The sequence below is a fragment of the Carcharodon carcharias genome, chromosome 17, assembly GCF_017639515.1.
Source record: "Carcharodon carcharias isolate sCarCar2 chromosome 17, sCarCar2.pri, whole genome shotgun sequence".
NCBI lineage: Eukaryota > Metazoa > Chordata > Chondrichthyes > Lamniformes > Lamnidae > Carcharodon > Carcharodon carcharias.
In genome coordinates, this window is record NC_054483.1 from 103,704,095 (window position 1) to 103,726,258 (window position 22,164).

General features: G+C 46.9%; 3 protein-coding genes across 7 annotated transcripts in view; 2 read left to right on the forward strand and 1 right to left on the reverse strand.

Annotated features, from left to right (window-relative positions):
- Positions 1-305, forward strand: part of prom2 (prominin 2) — a 132,627-nt gene extending 132,322 nt beyond the window's left edge. For all 5 annotated transcript variants that reach the window (XM_041209241.1, XM_041209243.1, XM_041209247.1 and 2 more), the window contains one exon: positions 206-305. In XM_041209241.1, coding sequence (XP_041065175.1) covers positions 206-305 — 100 coding nt within the window. The remainder of the gene's footprint in view (positions 1-205) is intronic.
- LOC121289617 (Hermansky-Pudlak syndrome 6 protein) lies at positions 3-4,875 on the reverse strand. The gene has a single exon (XM_041209240.1). It carries the CDS (start codon positions 4,862-4,864, stop codon positions 2,255-2,257), a length of 2,610 nt encoding a protein of 869 aa, XP_041065174.1. The 5' UTR covers positions 4,865-4,875; the 3' UTR covers positions 3-2,254.
- A 6,409-nt stretch (positions 4,876-11,284) lies between these two features.
- The window catches only part of armh3 (armadillo like helical domain containing 3), a 147,116-nt gene continuing 136,236 nt past the window's right edge, over positions 11,285-22,164 (forward strand). The window contains exon 1 of the mRNA XM_041210178.1: positions 11,285-11,688. The gene's annotated coding sequence lies outside the window, so the exon portion shown is untranslated. The remainder of the gene's footprint in view (positions 11,689-22,164) is intronic.

Sequence of the window (22,164 nt, forward strand, 5' to 3'; positions counted from 1 at the left end):
TGGTGGCATCAACAGTGCTTACAATTTATTTGGAGTCTGAGGAAAGATCGGAATGTCCCAAACATTTATTTTAATTATGCATTATGCAAAAAGAGCATCAACAGGGATTTAATAAGCTTTAATGACTGGAACATATAACCATGTTAACTTTAGTACAGTGTTAAGTGAACAGTCTTATGTCAATCTTCTCTCTTAACTGCTTAAGGAACCATCTGATGGCCATGAAAGGAAGCGACATGCTGGATTACCATTTAGCTACAGGAGTGAGGGTTATGCTCCTTTGGACATGCATAAAGCAATTGTAAAAATCAGTCCAGGGCCTTCCCTTTCATTAAAGGCTCTGACTCTTGCTGTGCTATAGAACCACAGGGCACATCACGATTCAGTAACTCTCAGTTTTTCTCTTGCTCAGATGGCAAGTGTCAGAAGCCATTCCCCTGTATGGTGCAGAGGATTCCTCCTATCCCACACATTCTAGTAAGGGGAGGGGTAGTGGGAAAAAGCTCTTTGACATTGTCCTGGAATTGGAATCCTGGCTGATCTCTACCCGCCTCTCCCCCAAATCCAGGATTAACTAGACTCCACTTGCTGTCCAGTCAACTTCACTCGGCTGAGGATCCAGCAGCATCACCATTATCAACTGAGTCACGGTGGGACACCTGTTGATTGCAAAGCTCTTTATATTCTGGTTATCCCAACCTGACCCTCCTATTTTAAAACCAAAAGATAAAAGCTGATCATAAAACTGGACCAGGACAAGCAGCATTTCAAAGATTTGATTCTGAAGGCTGATAATCAAAGAACTGGAAGCGGCCCAGAAGATAGGGGAGACTGGCAGCAGTGGGTGTTCCGTAACATGGATGTGAACATCATGAGAAACCCTTTGGGGAGATGGGAAAAGCCAGAATTTTGGTTCTCCAATTTTCCTCTGACAAGGTTAATTCACTGCGTGAATCACTGTTCGATCCAGACAGTTTGAGTGGGTTAAAATAATGAGATGCACTGGGTCCCCATTTCATCTCAGGTAGACAGGGTTCCAGTAACACTGCAATGGTGAACGTTGAACAGTGTCTAACTGTACCGTACTGTGAGCTAATACTAGATTCAGCCCTTTCCCAATCATTTGCATCTGCAAAGAACTGTATGGTAAGGCTAAACGACTTTGGTTACAGGTCTGTCCCCGACAGTGGGATGTGATTAATGAAGATTTTCACACAAGACGACCCGAGTGGACTTATTCTTGCAGTAAAGATATAGCGCTCATGACAACGAAACAACAAAAGCAAACAGGAAATTTCACCATCACTGAACCCTCTGAAGATCACTCCTTACTGCTTTGAATCAGCTGGACAGTGTATGACCCTATACCCTACCAGCCAGGTCATATTAACGGTAGGTAAGGAGCGCTGAAACGAGGATTTCAAAACCTCGGTCTCTTGGCATGTCTTGCAATCTCTCAAGCTAGTCACACAACACAAGGGGCAGATTGCTCTGACGATGTGATGGAGCTGAGAAATCTCTCCGGCTACAAATGCACATCGTGAAGGTCACAGGTAGTGAGCATACCCTACCACAGGGAGGTGCTCCTTTCTGGTAGTGGGCGATTTAAGCCACAGATGCCACGTCAACTGCATCACACTGCAGCCTTCGTCTATCCCAAAACAAGTAAAATCTTCATGAGAAACATAATTAAACGGAGAAAAAAGAATAGTAAATACAATTAAGATAAATAAGACATTTGTTTATTCATTTCTGAATTTAACACTCAAGGGTGTTCTTTCTCAACCATCTTTTCCAAACCCCGTTTCTCAATCGAGCCAGGTGTTAGCCCAATGAAAACAAGGGCAAGGATAATATGGCACATAATTAAAACAGAATCTCGATGGTGGGCATTGGCAAAACTGCTTAATAACCTGCTTGAAAAGAAAGGTGCTTTGGTGAGTAAAACAGGGCAGCATTGCTTCTGCGCCTACTATCCACCCAGCACCTCCGGATACATGCCCACCTTTGAGCTCCCTGTTGTATTAGGTGTAACAAATGTTTCAGACAAAATGGGGGCAGGGGGTTTATAAAAGTAATTGTTCTCATACTCGTCAGCTGGGCATTGTCTTTATCATGTGCAGCATTATTATAAAACTTCCCTGATATTTTTAAACAAGAGTATATTAAACAATACCTCAGGGAAATTTTCAACTCGACTTCACAGCAAAAAGTGTAAACCTTTTGGTATTTCACAGTCTTTATACAGTAGTGTTCACAATGGCTTGTTTGCCTCAGCAATAGGTTCAGAGTTCAGAGGGCTGGGTTGACTGGCTGCTTGTTTCTGTCTTGGTGGTGTGGGCGGAGGGAAGACCAGAGTCTTTAGCTCCTCACCCATGTCTACGCTCCGCTGATCTGCACCCCGTGTCAACACTTTGGCCAGCAGTGGCCGCAGGAGCCCGATGGTCAGCTGGTTACTGTCGCTCGAGTATGGTCCAGGCTCATAGCTTGAGGAGGGCACAGATCCCAGGATGATGTCAAGTACGTCTGTGACCGTGGCATCCTCAGGGCACAGTTCCCAAATCTCCTCCAAGTACGGATCCAGGGCTCGGTGCCGGGAAACCTGGGCCATCATGGCAGCAAAGAGCTCCTTCTTAAGCAGCGGCCCTTGTTGTGAGAACCTGCAAGCGGCCTCCACTGCCCTTTGCCACATCCTCCGCTCAATCAGGATCCGAACTGCTTGGATTATGGCATTCGGCCTCTTACTGCACAGCAGGAGCTCAATAGCCGTATCGGTGGGGTCTCCGGCCCCGCCAACGCAGGCTGGCGGGATGACTGAAAGAGCTCTCTTGTACAAAGGGGCATTTTCTGGCCCCTCACTACCTCCATAGTTCCGACAAGCAGCCAGATGCTGCTGAGTCAGCTCGACAAACTTTGGCAGCCATTTGGGTTGGAACCGGTAGAGCAAGCCGCAGGTCAGCTCGAAGACTGGTACCACTCCGTTGCTGGTGACCTGCTGGTCGGTTGGGAGACCCGGACTCAGTACCACCCTCCACAGATCAGCAGTGGCTCTGGCGGAGAGGGACCCCTCACTGTTCTGGTGCAGGTGCAGTGTTCTTTTGACAGCCTTCCAAGCTTCCCTTGGGAAGGTGTTGAAAATGGAATTCAAATAGACCAATGCCTCCCGGTCAAGCTGACAGTGGAGCAGCCTCTGAATCTCCTGTTCGGTTATTTCCTCCATGTAAGTGGCCACCTCACTCTCTGATCCATTTACAATGAAGGACTTGGCTTCCTCCAAATTGGTGTAGCTTTGTATTTCCCCAGCCATGATGTTGTGCAGTTTGCTGCAGGTCTGCTGGTTATAGTGGCCAGTCTTCCTGAGATGGAGTTGGTTCTGCAAGATGGAGCAGAGAGCAAGAGGCGCCTGGAACATTGCCTCACTTTTCAGCTTCTCCACTGTCAACCTGCTGCGACTCAAGCTCCTTTTCTGGTAATACTTGCAGGCTTCCTCCAAGACCAGTTGCTCCAGCATCTCCTGGCACTGGTTTTTCCCCCACCTCGATGCGGTGTTGGAGTGACTGGGGTGATTCCCAATGCCGTAGACACCATCCTCTGCAAGTAGTTGGATCTCGCTGGTTTCCCGGCAGGCCAGCAGGGCCAGGGGCTGGACCTCTAGAGTTGTCTCCTCCATCATCCTACCTGTCTCGGTGTTAAACACTTGCAGAGTCCTGCCCAACGTGCAGACCAAGGTGGTCTCGCAGAGCTCCATCATCATCGAGTCCTCATCCGGGGGGTTGCTGTTCAGGCAGCACAGGAGCCGGACTGTCCCGTCACTTTGGATCAGGCTGACCTCCCCGTTGGCCGTGGCCAATAGAAGTCCAGTTGGACAGGGGGAGACTGCCCTGATGTCCAGTAATGGGAGAGAAGGCAAGAGGCCTGCAGTGTCTGCAACCAGCCCCTTGAAATCAGAGTCCCCAGGGAGCAGTCTCTTGGTGCCCAGTGGTCCTCGAGCCAGGCTGGTGATGGTCAAGGTGTCCTCCTGGGGGTCCCAGATCAGGATGAACTTGACCACGTTACTCATGGGCCCAGGGCACTTACCAGGCAAGGGAGAGCTGCCAGGACAGTGGCTCGGCTTGGGGCAGTTACCGGGTTCCGGACAGTGGCCAGGACCGTTGCTAGGGGTGGGGCGGTCGCTGGGGCTGTTGCTAGGCAGCAGGTAGACTGCTTCCCCGGCCGCCAGTAGCCTGTAGGCCGGGCTGTTGTGCATGAGGAAGCGGACAGCCCCCAGGGAAAGGCCGCTGTGCCCGGGGCCCGGGCCCGGGCCCAGGCTCCGGCTGCAGATGCAGCGCTGCGGGGCGGCGGCGGCGGCGGCCCGGGGCCTCTCCTCGCACCAGGTGATGGAGTGACCGGCCCAGGCGGCTGACAGTACCCGAGCCCGGGGATCGGAGCAGAGCTCGGCGGCCTGCAGCAAGTGCCAGCCCCCGGCCTCCCGGCAGCTCCAGAACTCAGCCCGGCCGCGCTGGGTGATGAGGGCGGTGAGGGGCCCCGGGCTCTCCGGCCCCGGGCTCTCCAGCTCCAGCACCTCCAGCAGCCGCTCGGCCGGGGGCAAGCTCCTGTCGAGCGGGCTTGGAGCGGGCCCCCGGGCCGGCCTGTGCTCCAGGCTGAGCAGCCGGTTCCCCCCGGGCCGGTAGAGGAAGAGGCGGCGGGAGGAGCAGCGGACCCGGGGCCGGGGCCGGGGCTGGGGCTGGGGCCGGGGGGAGGCCCCGGGCTCCGGCCGCAGGAAGTCCCGCAGCTGCTGGTGCCCAGAGTGGGTTAACCCGGAGAGGCGGCGGAGCCGAGCGGGAACCGGGGGCCTCAGCCCGCCGGGGGCAGGGGCCGGCCTCATCCCGCCGGGGGCAGGGGCAGGGGCAGGGGCAGGGGCAGGGGCAGGGGCAGGGGCAGGGGCCGGCCTCTCCCTCCCTTCCCCCCCCCCCGGGTCTCTCCCTCCCTTCCCCCCCCCCCCCGGGTCTCTCCCTCCCTCCCCCCCCCCCCCCCGGGTCTCTCCCTCCCTCCCCCCGGGTCTGTCTCTCCCTCTCCCCCGGGTCCCTCTGTACCCCCGGGTCTCCCTCCCCCCTCTCCCCGGGTCCCGCTCTACCTCCGGGTCCCTCTCTACCTCCGGCCTCCCTCTCCCCGGGCCTCTCTCTACCCCCGGATCTCCCTCTCTCTCTCTCTCTCTCTCTCCCTCCGGTCTCCCTCTCCCCGGCTGTCGGTGTGTGTGTGTGTGTCTCTCTCTCTCTCTCTGTATCTCTTCCTCTCCTTCCGGACCTGAGTTGTTTCCGGGTCAGAAACTGCATCAATCACCTTGCACAGGAGGATCCCATTCAGTCCAGTCTGTCTGTGGCGAGAGCAGTTTCCAATGAGTCCTGCTCTTTCCCACATTCATCCGCGATTGTTTTCCTTTGGAAGTGGTTATTCAATCTGCTTCCACCGCCCTTTCAGCCAGTTCATTGCCGATCACAATAACTCACTGTTTAGAAAAACTTTCTCCCCGCTGGTTCTTTTGTCAATCTCCTTAAATCCATGCCCTTGAGATACCGACCCTTACCCCACACCCAACCCCCAGACCTTGCAATAGTCACATTAACCTATAATCACAAGGCACATTCAGAATATATTTATTGAATACAAAATTGCCCTTACACAGAGCCAGCACAAACTTCCTGGGCCGAATGGCTACAGAATAGAAGGAAACCAGTCTGTGGTTCTATAGACAGAAATACATGCATAATATACACAAATATATTATGTGAATAAACAGCCAAACACTAAGTGCACATTCCTAATTGTACCCAAAGATTAAATAGAGTTTACAACACAAATAGGCCATTCAGCCCAATGGTTTTATGCTACACATAAGCCTCCCGCCCCTCTTCACTTCACCCCATCAGCATATCCTTCTATTCCTTTCTCCCCTCACGTACTTATCCAGCTTTTCCTTAGCCACTACCCTGGTTAGTGATTTCCACATTCTCACCAACCTATGGATAAAGGAATTTCTCCTGAACTCCCTATTGGATTTATTACTGGCTACCTGATATTTATGGCCTCTAGTTTTGGATAATATTTATCTTCATTTATTCCTATTTTGTTACAGAATATATATGGCAGACAAAAGTAAATACGCAATATCTAGTTATTGTGTACAAATAGGAATGCATTCAAAAGTAATAATTACTGTAAACAAGGAAAGAAGCATAACAATAACATTTAGAATTGCTGTACATAAATCAATGGGAGTTTTTTCTTATTCTTTTCAGGTGTGGACCCTATAGGACCATAAGATGTAGGAGCAGAAGTAGGCCATTCGGCTCGAGTCTGTTCTGCCATTCAATGAGATCATGGCTGATCTGATAATCCCCAACTCCATTTTCCTGCCTTTTCCCCATAACCTCTGATTCCCTTACTGATTAAAAGTCTGTCTATCTCAGCCTTGAATATACTTAATGACCCAGCCTCTACAGTCCTCTGCGGTAAAGAATTCCACAGATTCACCACCCTCTGAGAGAAGAAATTCCTCCTCATCTTTGCCTTAAATGGGTGACCCCTTACTCTGAGATTATGCCCCAAATCCATCTGTGCTGCAGCTTTCTGCAGTCTTTCTCCATTTAATTAATATTCAGCTCCTCTATTCTTCCTGCCAAAGTGCATAACCTCACATTTTCCCACATTATATTCCATCTGCCATGTTTTTTGCCCACTCACTTAACCTGTCTATATCCCTTTGTAGACTTTTGTGTCAGCATTATTGCTCATCCCTCTGTTCTAAGAAGGTGGTTGTTGAGCTGCAATTGTCGTTCAAACTGTGCAAAACAGTTGTTAATTCACCTGCAAAATGAAAGTTGCTACACTCCAAAGCGATTCATTTTTATGTAAAGAGCTTTAGAGACATTGCTGAAAGCTGTCGAAGGTGGTGTTGAAATACCAGACATTCTTTTAAATAGGAATGGAAGGTGCTCCTTCAATTGTTTACACCCTCCTCTGTTTAATTTCACGAATTAACATGCAGCCCGGGATCAGGTACTTTGTAACTATAATGTGGACCTACAGCAACAAAAACAAAAAATTGCTGGAAAAACTCAGCAGGTCTGACAGCATCTGTGGAGAGAAATACAGAGATAATGTTTTGAGTCCAGATGACTTCTTCAGAACTAAAGAGAAATAAACATGTGGTGGAATATATACTGTTTAAGGGGGGAGGGACAGATGAAACTCAGTAGGCCGGTGATAGGTGGAGGCAAAGCAGAGATCGCAAAAGATGTCATAAACAAAAGGTCGACGGTGAAGGGGAGGGGATGGTAGTGATACTGGCTAAAGGCGGTGCTAATGGTGACATTAAGAGTAGAAAGCAGAACGAGCAAGTGACAAATGGTCCTAGTGGGGGTGGGGTAGGAGGAGGGGACGGTGTGGGAAAAAAGATTGAAATTGGCTAAAAGGTGGGGATAAAACAATGAAAGGAAATAAATTTTAAAAATAATAAAAATAGGTGGGAAAAAATATATATAAAAATTTTAAAATAAATATTGAAAAAAGGGGATCAAAAAGGCGTGAGGATGGAGGAGAGAGTTCATGGTCTAAATTGTTGAACTCAATATTAAGTCCAGAAGGCTGTAAAGTGCATAATCGGAAGATGAGGTGCTGTTTGCGTTAAGCTTCACTGGAACAATGCAGCAGGCCAAGAACGGACATGTGGGCATGAGAGCAGGATGGTGTGTTGAAATGGCAAGCGACAGGAAGGTCTGGGTCATAATTGTGGATAGACTGAAGGTGTTCACAAAGCGGTCATCCAGTCTGCGTTTGGTCTCTCCAATGTAGAGACCGCACTGGGAGCAGAGAATGCAGTAGATCAAATTGAGGGAAGTGCAAGTGAAGCGCTACTTCACTTGAAATGAGTAATTGGGCCCATGGACGGTGAGGAGGGGGAAAGTAAAGGGGCAGGTGTTGCACCTTCTGCGGTTACAGTAACCTCCAAATAAAAGGTGTGGCGATGTGTACCCGCATGGGCCCCAGTTATACCCATCTCTTTATGGGGTATGTGGAACATCCCTTGTTCCAGTCCTACTCAGGCACCCTCCCACAACTCTTTCTCCGGTACAACAATGACTGTTTCGGTGCCACTTCATGTTCTCGTCTGGACCTTGAAAAATTCATTAATTTTGCTTGCAATTTCCACCCCTCCATCACTTTCACATGGTCCATCTCTGATACTTCCCTTCGCTTCCTTGACATCAATTTCTGGTGATAGACTGTCCACCAATATTCATTACAAGCCCACTGACTCCCACAGCTACCTTGACTACAGCTCCTCACACCCCACTTCCTGTAAGGACTCCATCCCATTCTCTCAGTTCCTTCGACTCTGTCGCATCTGTTCCGATGATGCCACTTTCCAAAACAGTGCTTCTGACATGTCTTCCTTCATCCTTAACCAAGGTTTCCCATCACTGTGGTTGACATGGCCCTCAACCGTGTCTGACCCATCTCCCGCGCCTCTGCCCTCACTCCTTCCTCTCCCTCCCAGAACCCTGATAGGGTCCCCCTTGTCCTCACTTTTCACCCCACCAGCTTCCGCATTCAAAGGATCATCCTCCACCATTTCTGCCAACTCCAGCAACGATGCCACCACCAAACACATCTTGCCTTCACCAATAGGCACCCCCCCCTCCCGCCAGCATTCCGCAGGGACCATTCCTTCCGGTACACCCTGGTCCACTTCTCCATCATCCCCTACACCTCAAACCCCGCCCCCCGCCCCCACAGCACCTTCCCATTGCAACTGCAGAAGGTGCAACACCTGCCCCTTTACTTCCTCCCTCTTCACCATCCAAGGGCCCAAATACTCCTCTCAAGTGACGTGGTGCTTCATTTGCACTTCCCTCAATTTTGGCTACTGCATTTGCTGCTCCCAATGCGGTCTCTTCTACATTGGAGAGACCAAATGCAGACTGGGTGACCGCTTTGCGGAACATCCTCAGTCAGCAAGCATGACTCAGACCTTCCTGTCGCTTGTCATTTCAAGACTCCATCCTGCTCTCATGCCCACATGTCCATCCTTGGCCTGCTGCAATGTTCCAGTGAAGCTCAACGCAAACGGGAGGAATAGCACCTCATCTTCCGATTAGGCACTTTACAGCTTTCCGGAATTAACATTGAGTTCAACAACTTCAGATCATGAACTCCCTCCTCCATCCTCACCCCTTTTTTCAATATTTATTTTTTAATTTTTATATATATTTTTCCCAGCTATTTCTATTATTTTTTAAAATTTGTTTCCTTTCATTGTTTTATCCCCACCTTTTAGCCTATTTCGATATTTTTTCCCCACACCGTCCCCTCCCCTCACCCCTCCCCCACTAGGGTCATCTGTCACTTGCTCGTTCTTTCTATTCTTATGTCACCATTAGCACCTCCTTTAGCCAGTATCACCACCATCAATGCCCCTTCGACCTTTTGTTTATGACATCTTTTGCAATCTCTCCTTTCCCTCCACCTATCACTGGCCTTTTATCCAGCTTCACCTGCCCCCCCCCCCCCACCTTAAATAGTATATATTTCACCACATTTCTACTTCTCTTTCGTTCTGAAGAAGTCATACGGACTCAAAATGTTAACTCTGTCTTTCTCTCCACAGATGCTGTCAGACCTGCTGAGTTTTTCCAGCAATTTTTGTTTTAGATTTCCAGCATCCGCAGTGTTTTGCTTTTATCTATGTGGATCTACAGCATCTACACTGACCTCAGTACTTGTATCTATGATGTGGATCTACAGCATCTAGGCTGACCTCAGTACTTTATAACTTTAATGTGGATCTACTGCATCTTCATTGATCTCAGTACTTTGAATTAGTCCATTCCTAAGAGCCATTTGAGAAGATGGAATCACAATTGAGTCCATGCAACTACTTCCGAAACATAACTTGCAATTTATGGAGCTATCAACCAATAACAGGAAATGAGAAAAAAGCTTTGCCCATGATTTATTAGCTCTGGTTTAGTCAAATGTCAATTTCTTCTTGTCATTTCCCTGTTCAATTATACCTGACCCTGCAGCATTTCAAGAGTAACTGAATCCTACAATGAAATTTATTTCTCCCTTTGAATAAATTGTGAGTACAACTTGTGCAATGAGGTTTCTTTCATGGTCATTAACAAGAACATGCTTTTATACAGCACCCTTCGAACGTAGGAAAACATCACAAGACAATTAGCAGCCTTATTATCAGATGTTGATCCTATCCTTCTGCCTGGTGACTGTCTCAGGGTGAACCAAACTGTTCACACCCTCAGTGGTCTATTTGACAATAAATTAAGATTCTGACCACAAATCATCTCCATTATTTCCAATTATATTACATCTCTGCCCCCACCTCATCTCATTTGTTCCTGAAACCTTCAGATCATCCAAAGCTGTGTTGTGTGTCCTAACTGACACAAAATGCTGTTCACCCATCACCCCTGTGCCTACTGGCCTATTTGGCTCCCAGTCTAACACTACAATATTTAAATTTATCATCCTCGTTTTCAAATCCCTCCATGGTCTCATCCCATCCTATCTCTGTAATTTCCTGCAGCCCCACAACCCTCCAAGATATGTGTTCCTCTGATCCTGGCTCCTCAAGTATACCAGATCTTAATCTTTCCACCATTAGTGGCAGCACCTTCAATTACCTTCCCACCTCCCTTAAATCCTTCAAGGCACTTCTTAAAACTTACCTCTCTGACAAAGCTTTGGTCTTATTTGAAACATATAAGCTCCTGAGGAGGTGTGACAGAGTGGGTGCTGAAAGGATGTTTGTATGTATGTATGTCACCTGTCCTAATATTGCCTTTTTTGGCTCGGTGCTTTCTTTTGTTTGATAATACTCCAGTGAACCACTTTGTGATATTTTATTACTTTAAAGCTGCATTATAAGTCCAAGTTGCTGTTGATTTCCCCTGCGCTATTTTCATGAGGTCATTTTTTGTTCAAGTTGGCATTAGTTTAGTCTCAGTCCCAGACTCCCACCAACCAATATGATCCTTCACCCACTGAGCTCTGGGGCCTCCCTGTTACTCTGGTTGCTATGGGGGGTCTATCCTGCCCAAAACTAAAAATGATAAAAACACGACAGAGAAACTCATTTCATCACAAAATCAAAGTAACCGCAGAGGAACAAAAACTCTATTCAAGCATCCTGCCTCCAGAGGATCTCCCCACCGGTCTGCCAGTATCCCACAATCCCCAGAGATTGGGGCCCCATCAATCTACCAATATCTCGTTCAGAAATCCACTTATTAGGCGGGGATGAGACCGTTCGACATTAACAGTGCAGCCACATTTGGAAATTAAGAGTTGTTGGAAGCTAACGAGTGGGAAAGAAGGCTCTAGAATGTGGGTGACTAGAGGACTACCTGAGGAAAGATCGGCGAAGATTGTGGGATACTGGCAGACCGGGACTTGGCGCTGCCTTGTGGGATACTGACGGACCTCAGGCTGGAGGACTGCCTGTGGATTGTGGGGACCCTGGAGGAAATTATTTGGGCCAGCGCGGGGTATTGTGGGATACTGGAAGATATCGGCTGGCGGACAGCCGGGGATTGTGGGATAGTGGTGGACTGAGGCTGGAGGAGCGGCAGGTTGAGGATGGGAGCGTGTGAGCGGAGGCTCTTTTGGTGACTGGAATGGGAGTGACAGGTAAGAAGATGCCGGACCAGGGCCTGGAAAGATGCTCTCCTTCCCTTCTTGGGAATGGGATCAGCTCCTCATCCTGGGATGTTGCAGTAAAGAGGGATCAGGGTGAACAGGAAAGACCTGGGATTGGGAATCAGATGAGGCCGCGGCTGCAGTTTGCAATGAGACCAGACAATGAGATTCCTTATTCAACACACCTACTTGTAAAATCATTTTAACAAAACATTTACAGCCTGCACGGAGGTTTTAATATAGTTACGCTTTAAATACTAAAGAATGTGTTGTCAATAAAAAAAGTTCCAATCACTAACCCTAGTTCCTAACACGAAACCTTAAAATCTAAACCATGGAGTTTTAATAGTCGTTGCGAATGTTAAATTACAAATCACACTGTTAAACCAGCTTCACCATATCTGAACACCACAGGGTGGGGAGTAAGCTGGGAGGGGCAGGGAAAGCTGTCTGATATTATCTCAGCTGCCTTACTTTGCCCAAGTGGCCACTTGTCATCAAAGGCCAATGCTTAGTGATCAGAAGTGGAAACTATAGATGACTGATTCCCCAGTTGTTCCCCAAGGTCTCAAAGTCCTTATGTGCCTACCCTAACTGAATGAGCTAAATCATGTTAATAGTTAGAATCAGTTCAAAAAGAAAAATAAAGGCTTGCATTTATAAAGCATAGGTTTAAATTCCACTACAGCAGCCGGTGGAATTTAAACTTAGTTAATTAACCTGGAATTAAAAAGCAAGTCTTGGTAATTGTGACCATTGTTGACTGTCATAAAAACCTATCTGGTTCACTAATGTCCTTTAGGGAAGGAAATCTGCTGTCCTTACCCAGTCTGGCCTACATGTGACCCCAGATCTACAACAATGTGGTTGAGTCTTAAAGCCCTCTGAACAAGGGCAATTAGGGATTGGTAATAAATGCTGGCCTAGCAGTGACGCCCACATCCCATGAGCGAATAGAAAAGAAATTGGCCTAGCAAGCCACTCACTGGTATCAAAACAGCTACAAAGTCTATGCAAAAGAAAAAAAAAATGGATGGATCATCTGGCACTGATATGAGGCATCAGAAATGACAACAGCAAACCTAGTCCTGTCAATGGTGTAAAGTCCTCCTTACTAATATCTGGGGGCTTGTGCCAAAATTGGGAGAGCTGTCTCTTTTATGACCCAGCAGCTGGTAAAGCTGAGTTATTTAAAAATCCCAGAGGGAAACTTTAAGTAACTGTCATAACCTATATTTTTATTTTTGCATGTTTAAGATGCAACTCTAAATTCAGGAATCAGACCATCAGTTCTGCAGAGGTTTTATATGAAAATACATGAAACATTTATTAATTTACACAAGTTAAATATATACACATGGCTAAAAATTACTATTATTGTAACTTTTAACAAATTCCCAGACTGATCACCATTAAGGCAGCAGCAACCCATAGACTTTCAGCAGACACCAGGCAAAGCATTTTCACCTTACAAATTCCAAATGAGGTTCCTTTCACTTTGGTTCCTGTGGAGACAGTTGTAAGCTTACAGCTACTTTGATCAGACATTGCCCCTATCCTGCACACACACACTGCTATCCTACCTAGCACAGCTCATTGAATGAAAATTCTCATTGTATCCCCATTCCATTTGAACTCCACCTCTTCTAACAATAAAACCTCTTTCATAGTACCAATTTTATTAGCAATATAAACATATTGCTTGGTCTCTGCTAGCTGGGTGCCAGATTTCACCCTACTTCTTGAATGCTCTATTCAAAAAAATGCAAATGCACTCTACCTCTCTTACATCTCAAAACTAGCATACATCAAATCACCTAGACTCGTTGGCTTTAATCCAATTAAGACACACCTACAGACTAAACCTCTCTTTTAAAAGAAAAATATTTTCCAATTATTTTACATTAATAGTTTCATGACAGTCTGACAGACAAGTCAAGCAACAGCCTGATATAGTCATACTCTCAGAGTCATACCTAACAGACAATATCCCGGACAGCACCATCACCATCCCTGGTGTGCCCTGTCCCACCGATGGGACAGACCCACCAGGGGTGGCAGCACAGTGGTTTACAGTCGGGAGGGAGTTGCTCTGAGTGTTTTCAACATCAACTCTGGACCCATGAAGTCTCATGGCATCAGGTGAAATGTGGGCAGGGAAATGTCCTGTGGATTAATACCTACCCTTCCTCTTGTCCCCTCCACCACCACCTCCCCCTCAGCTGATGAATCAGTGCTCCTCCATGTTGAACACCACTTGGAGGAAGCACTGGGGGGTGGCAAGGGCGCAGAATGTACCTTGGGTGGGGAACCTCAATGTCCATCACCAAGAGCAGCTTGGTATCACCACCACTGACCGAGCTGGCCGAGTCCTAAATGACATAGCTGCCAGACTGGGTCTGCAGTAGGTAGTGAGGGAATGTACAAGAGGGAAAAACACACTTGACCTCATCTTCACCATTCTGCCTGTCAAAGATGCATCTGTCCATGACAGTATCAGTAGGAGTGACCAACGCATGGTCCTTCTGGAGATGAAACCCCACTTTGAGGGTACCATCCATCACGTTGTGTGGCACTAAAACTGTGCTAAATGGATTAGATTTTGAACAGATCTGACACCTTAAAATTGGGCATCCATGAGGCGCTGTGGGCTATTAATAACAGCAAAATTGAGTGCAGCCATAATCTGTAACTTCATGGCTTGGCATATCCCCATCAAGCCAGGGGATCAACCCTGGTTCAATGAAGAGTGCAGATGGGCATGCCAAGAGCAGCACCAGGCATACCTAAAAATGAGCTGTCAACCTGGTGAAGCTACGGGACAGGACTACTTGTGTGTCAACAGCATAAGCAGAAAGTGATAGACAGAGCTAAGCGATTCCACAACCAACGGATCAGACCTAAGCTCTGCAGCCCTGCCACACCCAGTTGTGAATGGTGGTAGATAATTAAACAACTCACTGGAGGACAAGGCTCCACAAATATCCGCATCCTCAATGATGGGGGAGCCCAGCACATCAGTGCAAAAGACAAGGCTGAAACATTTGCAACAACCTTCAACCAGAGGTGCCGAGTGGATGATCCATCTCAGCCTCCTCCGGAGGTCCCCAGCATCACAGATGTCAGTCTTCAGCCAATTCTATTCACTCCACATGATATCAAGAAACGGCTGAAGGCACTGGATACTGCAAAGGGTATGGGCCCTGACAACATTCCAGCAATAGTACTGAAGGCTTGTGCTCCAGAACTTGCCATGCCCCTAGCCAAACTTTTCCAGTACAGCTACAACATTAGCATCTACCCGGCAATGTGGAAAACTGCTCAGGTATATCCTGTCCACAAAAAGCAGGATAAATCCAACCCGGCCAGTAATGCCCTACCAGTCTACTCTTGATCATTAGTAAAGTAATGGAAGTAATCAACAACAGTCACTCAGCAATAACCCGCTCACTGATGCTCAGTTTGGCTTCCACCAGGGCCCCTCAGGTCTTGATCTCATTACAGCCTTGGTCGAAGCCTGGACAAAAGAGCTGACCTCAAAAAGTCAGAGTGACGGTCCTTGGCATCAAGACAGCATTTGACCGAGTGTGGCATCAAGGAGTCCTAGCAAAACTAGAGTCAATGGGAATCTGGGGAAAACTCTCTGTTGGTTGGAGTCACACCTAGCACAAAAGGAAATGATTGCGGTTGTTGGAGGTCAGTCATCTCCGCTCCAGGGCATCACCACAGGAGTTTCTCAAGGTAATGTCGTAGGCCCAACCCTCTTCAGCGGCTTTATCAATGTCCTTCCTTCCATCATAACGTCAGAAGTGGGGATGTTCACTGATGATTACACAGTGTTTCACAAGAGAGAATCCAACCATTGACCTTTGATGCTCAATGACATTGCCATCACTGAATCCCCCACTATCAACATCCTAGGGGTTACCATTGACCAGAAACTGTACTGGACCAGCTATGTAAATACTATGGCTATTAGAGCAGGTCAGAGGCTAAGATTCTGCAGAGAGTAACTCCCCTTGTGACTCCCCAAAGCTTGTCCACCATGTACATGGCACAAGTCAGGAGCGTGATGGAATACTCTCCACTTCCCTGGATGAGTGCAGCTCCAAAAACACGCAAGAAGTTTGACACCGCCCAGAACAAAGCAGCCTGCTTGATTTACACTCCATCCACCACCTTCAACTTTCACTCCCTCCAACACTGACGCACAGTAGCAGCAGTGTGTACTATCTACAAGATGCACTGCAGCAACTCACCAAGTCTCCTTAGACAGCACCTTCCAAACCTGTGACCTCTACCACCTAGGGCAACAGATTCATGGGAGCAACGCCACCTGCAAGCTCTCCTCCAAGCCGCACGCTATCCTGACTTGGAAATATATTGCGAAAGAATTAAAAAGAACACTGGAATAAATTATAGGGAAGGATATCGAGTGAGTGGTGTAAAAGGATTCAAGAAGCAATTAGATGTGGTTTGTGGAAGAGAAAGGACTGAGGGATATTGTGCAAAGGTGGATTGTTGGGTTTGACAGTTTAATTACCTTTTCCTGAACGTTCTTACATATGTAACTGACTTGAGGTGAGTTTGGATGAAATGCTGTACATGGCCAAATAGGCTGCCACATTTAATTGGCCCATGAGTGAGACAGTTGTCACCTTTGGTGAGATGGCACAGGAAAAATGGTACTCGGGAAGCCAAATCCACAGCAGCAGCTGGAAAAAGGCAGGGGGATTACTTTACCAGCGCTGTTGGAGAGTCAGTGCTGAGGGGGCGCCACCCTGTCAGGGAAAGAAGAAACACGTGAACAAGCTCTTTTCATGATGTTCCAAAGTGCATTAGAGCCAATGCAGTAATGTTGAATATTAGCCATTGTTGTAATGTTGGAGATGCATCTCAACTAAACTGAATCCCTGTCTGCTTTCTCAGGTGGCTGTAAAAGATAGTTTGGATTTATCAGAAGAGGAGCTGGGGAGTTCTCCCTGGCCCCTCAGCAATATTTATGTCTTGGCCAACATTGCTGAAAGCTGATTATCTGCTCATTGCTGTTACTGCTTATGAGAGCTTGCTGTGCACAAATTGGCTGCTGCATTTCCTATATTATAAGTCATTTCACAAGTACTTTTTTTTATTCATTCACGGGATGTGGGCTTCGCTGGCTGGGTCAGCATTTATTGCCCATCCCTAGTTGCCTTTGAGAAGGTGGTGGTGAGCTGCCTCCATGTGATGTAGGTACTCTAATGTGCTGTTAAGGAGGGAGTTCCAGGATTTTGACCCAATGCCAGTGAAAGAATGGTGATATATTTCCAAGTCAGGTTGGTTTGTGACTTGGAGGACAATCTCCAGGTAGTGGTGTTTCCACCAATCTGCTGCCCTCGTCCTTCTAGGTGGTAGTGGTTGTGGGGTTTGGAAGGTGTCTGAGAAGCCTTGGTGAATTCCTGCAGTACACCTTGTAGATGGTGCACACTGCTACTGTGCATCAGTGGTGGAGAGAGTGAATGTTTGTGAATGTGGTGCCAATCAAGTGGGCTGCTTTGACCTGGACGGTGTCCAGCTTCTTGAGTGTTGTGGGAGCTGCACTCATCCAGACAAGTGGGGAGTATTACATCACACTCCTGACTTGTGCCTAGTAGATTGTCTGTAAAACATGTTGGGATATCCTGAGATCAGGAAATGAGTTATACAAATACAAGTCTTTCTTTTAAGTAGAAGGACTGCTGAGAAATGTGGAGGGTGATTCTCTCATATTCCTCCTCACTGTGGCAAACTGCAACCTCTCTGTTACTACCTCACCATTAGGGAATAGCAGACATAACCCCATTAGTCCCATAATGCCTTACTGTGCTGCTCTTGTTCAATTCCTCCGCTTTGGCCCACTTTCAAAATGATGATTTAAGCTTCACTGTTCCACAGCTTGTGAAGCCAGAGCAGTGTGATTAGGACATCCGCACAGAAGCAGGCTATTAGGCCACCAGACTAGACCAGCAAAGCTCCCAGCTCTGCCAAGTTAGCCAATCCTGGGTAGGGCCGTACAAAAGCTGCTGTGTTAGGGAGAGGAAAATTGTTTACAAGAGTGGGCGAGATCAAGCTTGATCGTGATGCATCCTGCGGCCAGATAGACCCCTGGCACTCAACATTGTAGTTCACAGCCGAAGAATGAACAGGCTGGTAAGGTGCTATATTGTGTGCTCAGAAACAGAACCAGCAATAGTTGGGGTTTTGATTGAGTCGGTAAGGAGAAACTGTTTCCAGTGGCAGGAGGGTCAGTAACTAGACCTCATGGATTGAAGGTCATTTGTAAACAATCCAGTGCAGAGAGGAGGATTTTTTATTCAGCGAGTTGCTGTGATCTAGAATGCGCTGCCTGAAAGGACAGTGAAACCAGATTCAATAGTAACTTTCAAAAAATGGAGTTGGACAAATACTCGAAGCGGAAAACTTGCAGACAGAAGAGTAGAGGAGTGGGACTTGGATGGGCTGTATGGCCTCCTTCTGTGCTGTAGGATTCTGCGATAACCTTGCCTTCCCAAGAAGGGAGAGAATTTGAAGAAGTTGTTTAAAAGTATGAAGATATATGAGGGTAGAGTTTGTGGTGTGATGGATGTCGTGGGTGATCTGTGCGGGGAGTGGAATGAGACAGCCAGACAATGGAGAGAATACACAATCTCTTCATTCCTCACAGTTGATCTGTGGGGATCTTTTTAATGACGGATGCATAACTCTGAATCTTGTGACCTTGATAGTGGGGAGGGAGTGGAATGTAATTTTACTAGTGAGTAGCTCAGGAGTTAACACCAAGCCTGGACCATTCTGGCATCCTTCCTGAATCAAATGCTGTGTGCAACAGGTAATGGGTCATCTAGAATTAGTCATTCTCTGCTCTGTTCTCGAGTTTTCTATTATTGAAGAAGTTTGTAAGTGTATGGGCAATGGACTATGAATGTATATGACATTGAGAGATAATACAGAAGCCTGTAGAGTCACAGATTTTATATATTTTTTTATTCATTCCTGGGATGTAGACTTCGCTGGCTGGGCCAGCATTTATTGTCCATCCCTAATTGCCCTTGAAAAGGCGGTGGTGAGCTGCCTTCTTGAATTGCTGCAGTCCATTTGGTGTAGATATACCCACAGTGCTGTTAGGGAGGGAGTTCCAGGATTTTGACCCAGAGGCAGTGAAGAAACAGCGATATATTTCCAGGTCAAGATGGTGAGTGAATTGGAGGGGAGCTTGCAGGTGGAGGTGTTCCCACCTATCTGCTGCCCTTGTTCTTCTAGATGGTAGTGGTCGTCTGTTTGGAAGGTGCTGTCTAAGGAGCCTTGGTGGGTTGCTGCAGTGCATCTTGTAGATGATACACACTGCTGCCACTGTGCGTTGGTGGTGGAGGGAGTGAATGCTTGTGGATAGGGTGCCAATCAAACGGGCTGTTTTGTCCTAGATGGTGTTGAGCTCCTTGAGTGTTGTTGGACTTGCACTCATCCAAGCAAGTGGGGAGTATTCCATCACACTCCTGACTTGTGCCTTGTAGACAGTGGACAGGCTCTGGGGAGTCAGGAGGTGAGTTACTCACTTCTGGATTGCTACCCTCTGACTTTTGTAAGAAACAGGCTGACTCCATCAATTATATCAGGCAGAAGCAGTGCAACATCCCAAAGCCTTTCACGCTGAGCCACATACAGAGATAGTGGGACAAGTGCCCCTGAATACCATTACGGTCCAGGGCTGGGGTATCAGTGGTGAGTTTGATCCACATATGGTATCATTAAGTATTCAGTATCCTTGGCTTTATTAATAGGGGCATAGAGTACAAAAACAAGGAAGTATGTTAAACTTATATAGAACACTGTTTTGGCCTCAGCTGGAGTACTGTGTCCAGTTCGACACGCCACACTTTTGGAAGGATGTGAAGACATTGGAGGGAGTGCAGAAAAGATTCACGAGAATGGTTCCAGGGATGAGGAACTTCAGTTGCATGGATAGATTGGAGGAGTTGGAACTGTTTTCTTTGAAGAAGAGAAGCTTGAGAGGAGATTTGATAGACGTATTCAATATCATGCGGGGCCTGGATGGAGTCGATGGGGAGAAATTGTCCCATCATGTTCCTATCGATGGAAGCATCGAGAACGAGAGGGCACAAATTTAAGATAATTGGCAAAAGAAGCTAAAGTGGTTTGAGGAAAAAACTTTTTCACACAGTGAGTGATTGTAATCTGGAATGCGCTGCCTAAGTGTGGTGGAGGCAGGTTCAATTAAGGCGTTCAAGAGGGAATTGGATTATCACCTGAAAAGGAAGAATGTGCAGGGCTATGGGTAGAAGACTAGGGAGTGGCACTTTCGGAGAGCCAGCACATACATGATGGGCTGAGTAGCCTCCTTCTGCACTGTAACCATTCTGTGATTTCTTCAGTCACTCAGGCATCCGTTTCATTTATTTGTGGAGTCAATGCTAGATAATATGAAGAATATTGCAACTTATAGTTTTTGATATCCGGAGTTAGTGCTAAACCTTCCTCAGTCACGAATAGATACAGAGTAAATCTCCCTTTACACTGTCCACATCAAACACTCTCAGGACATGTACTGCACAAGGAAGATACAGAGTAAAGCTTCCTCTACACTGTCCCCATCAAACGCTGCAAACAAATAGAGCATGAGGTTAGATACAGAGTAAAGCTCCCTCTATGCTCTCCCTGTCCCCATTGAATACTCCCAGGGGACAGGTACAGCACGGGGCTAGATACAGAGTAAAGCTCTGAGTACCCAGCCCTGAACCTATTCTCACTGCGTGTTTTTGCAACAGGGTTCAGTTTCCTTTCCCAGTCAACTGTGGAGAATATTATAATAAAGTTGCCATTAAGAACAATTTTGTGTAGTGCTTTCAAAATGCCTGAATTTTTGGAATTGGATACTTTAGGAGATTAGGAGACTTTGATCTATTGGTCTATGCTGGGTTTAAACCTGTGTCCCACCGGAATGTGCTTGAGTTTTGAAGGCAGCCTGTTTACTGGTCGAAGAGACTATGCGTTATCTATAAAAGCTGCCTTACTTTCTGTGAGACTCTTCACTGTACATTTAATCAATCAAGTAATTAGTTTAAGCTGCAGATGACCCTGACACTTGTAATTTCTGTCTCATGCTGAGAGATGTGACTTGACGTCTCAGAGATGGGTTATTTTAATTTACCACTTAATTTAATTTTGAGAGCACACAACTTCCTATAGGAACAGGACATTAAATTATACTGTCAACTCTCCAAGACATTGGCTGATAAATTATTTGCTTTTTCAGCATTTATCGCTGCTTGTCTGAAATGCCGTCTCTTGGAGTGCTGATGGACGTGTGTCGGGTAACCCTAGGATACTTTCCCCAAACTTCTAAGTAACCTAGCTGGATCAGGCACATAAACACTGTGACACGAATAGAGCATAGAGCAGAGAAGGCTAAGGGGAGATTGATAGAGGTGTTCAAAATCATGAAGGGTTTACAGGAGTAAATAAAGAGAAACTGCTTCCAGAGGCTGAAGGGACGATAACCAGAGGGCACAGATTTAATGTGATTGGCAAAGGAATCAGAGGCGACATAGAAAAATTTTTACACTATGACCCATAACATCCAACCTCCAGTTGTAACTGGCTGGGAGGGAGTGGGGGCATACCCCAAAGATGTGCTACAGAATTCCCCCACCCCCTCATTCCCCAGGTAAGGATTGCCTGGCAATTGCCTGGAAAGTTCAAACTTTCATTGGGCATTTGTCCCCTCCTGCCCTCCCACCATCGAACCCCCCCCCCCCCCCCCCAATGAGAGAAAGCTAGCCAGAAGTATAAAAACAGATGGTAAGAGCTTCCATAAATAATTAAAAAGAAAACTGTTCACAAAGTGAGCGTTTGTCCTATAGAAAGTGAATCTGGAGAATTGATAATGGAAAACAAGGATACGGCAGATGAACTGAACAGGTATTTTGCATCAGTTTTCACTATAGAGGATACAAGTAACATCCCAGAAGCAGCTATAAACCAGGAAATGGAAGGAAGGGGGGAAACTCAGGAAAATTACAGTCATCGGGGAGATAGTGGTCTAGTGGTAACGTCACTGGACTAGTAATCCAGAGGCCCAGGCTAATGCTCTGGGAACATGGGACATGGGATCAAATCTCACCACGGCAGCTGGTGGAATTTGAATTCAGTTAATAAATCTGGAATATAAAGCTTGTCTCAATAATGGTGACCATGAAACTATCATCGATTGTCGTAAAAACCCATTTGGTCCACTAATGTCCTTCAGGGAAGGAAATCTGCTGTCCTTACCTGGTCTGGCCTACACATGACTCCAGACCTGCAGCAACGTGGTTGACTTTTAGCTGCCCTCTGAAATAGTCTAGCAAGCCATTCAGTTCAAGGGCAATTAGGGATGGGCAACAAATGCCAGCACCGCCCACATCCCATGAAAGAAAAAAAAAAATCAGCCAA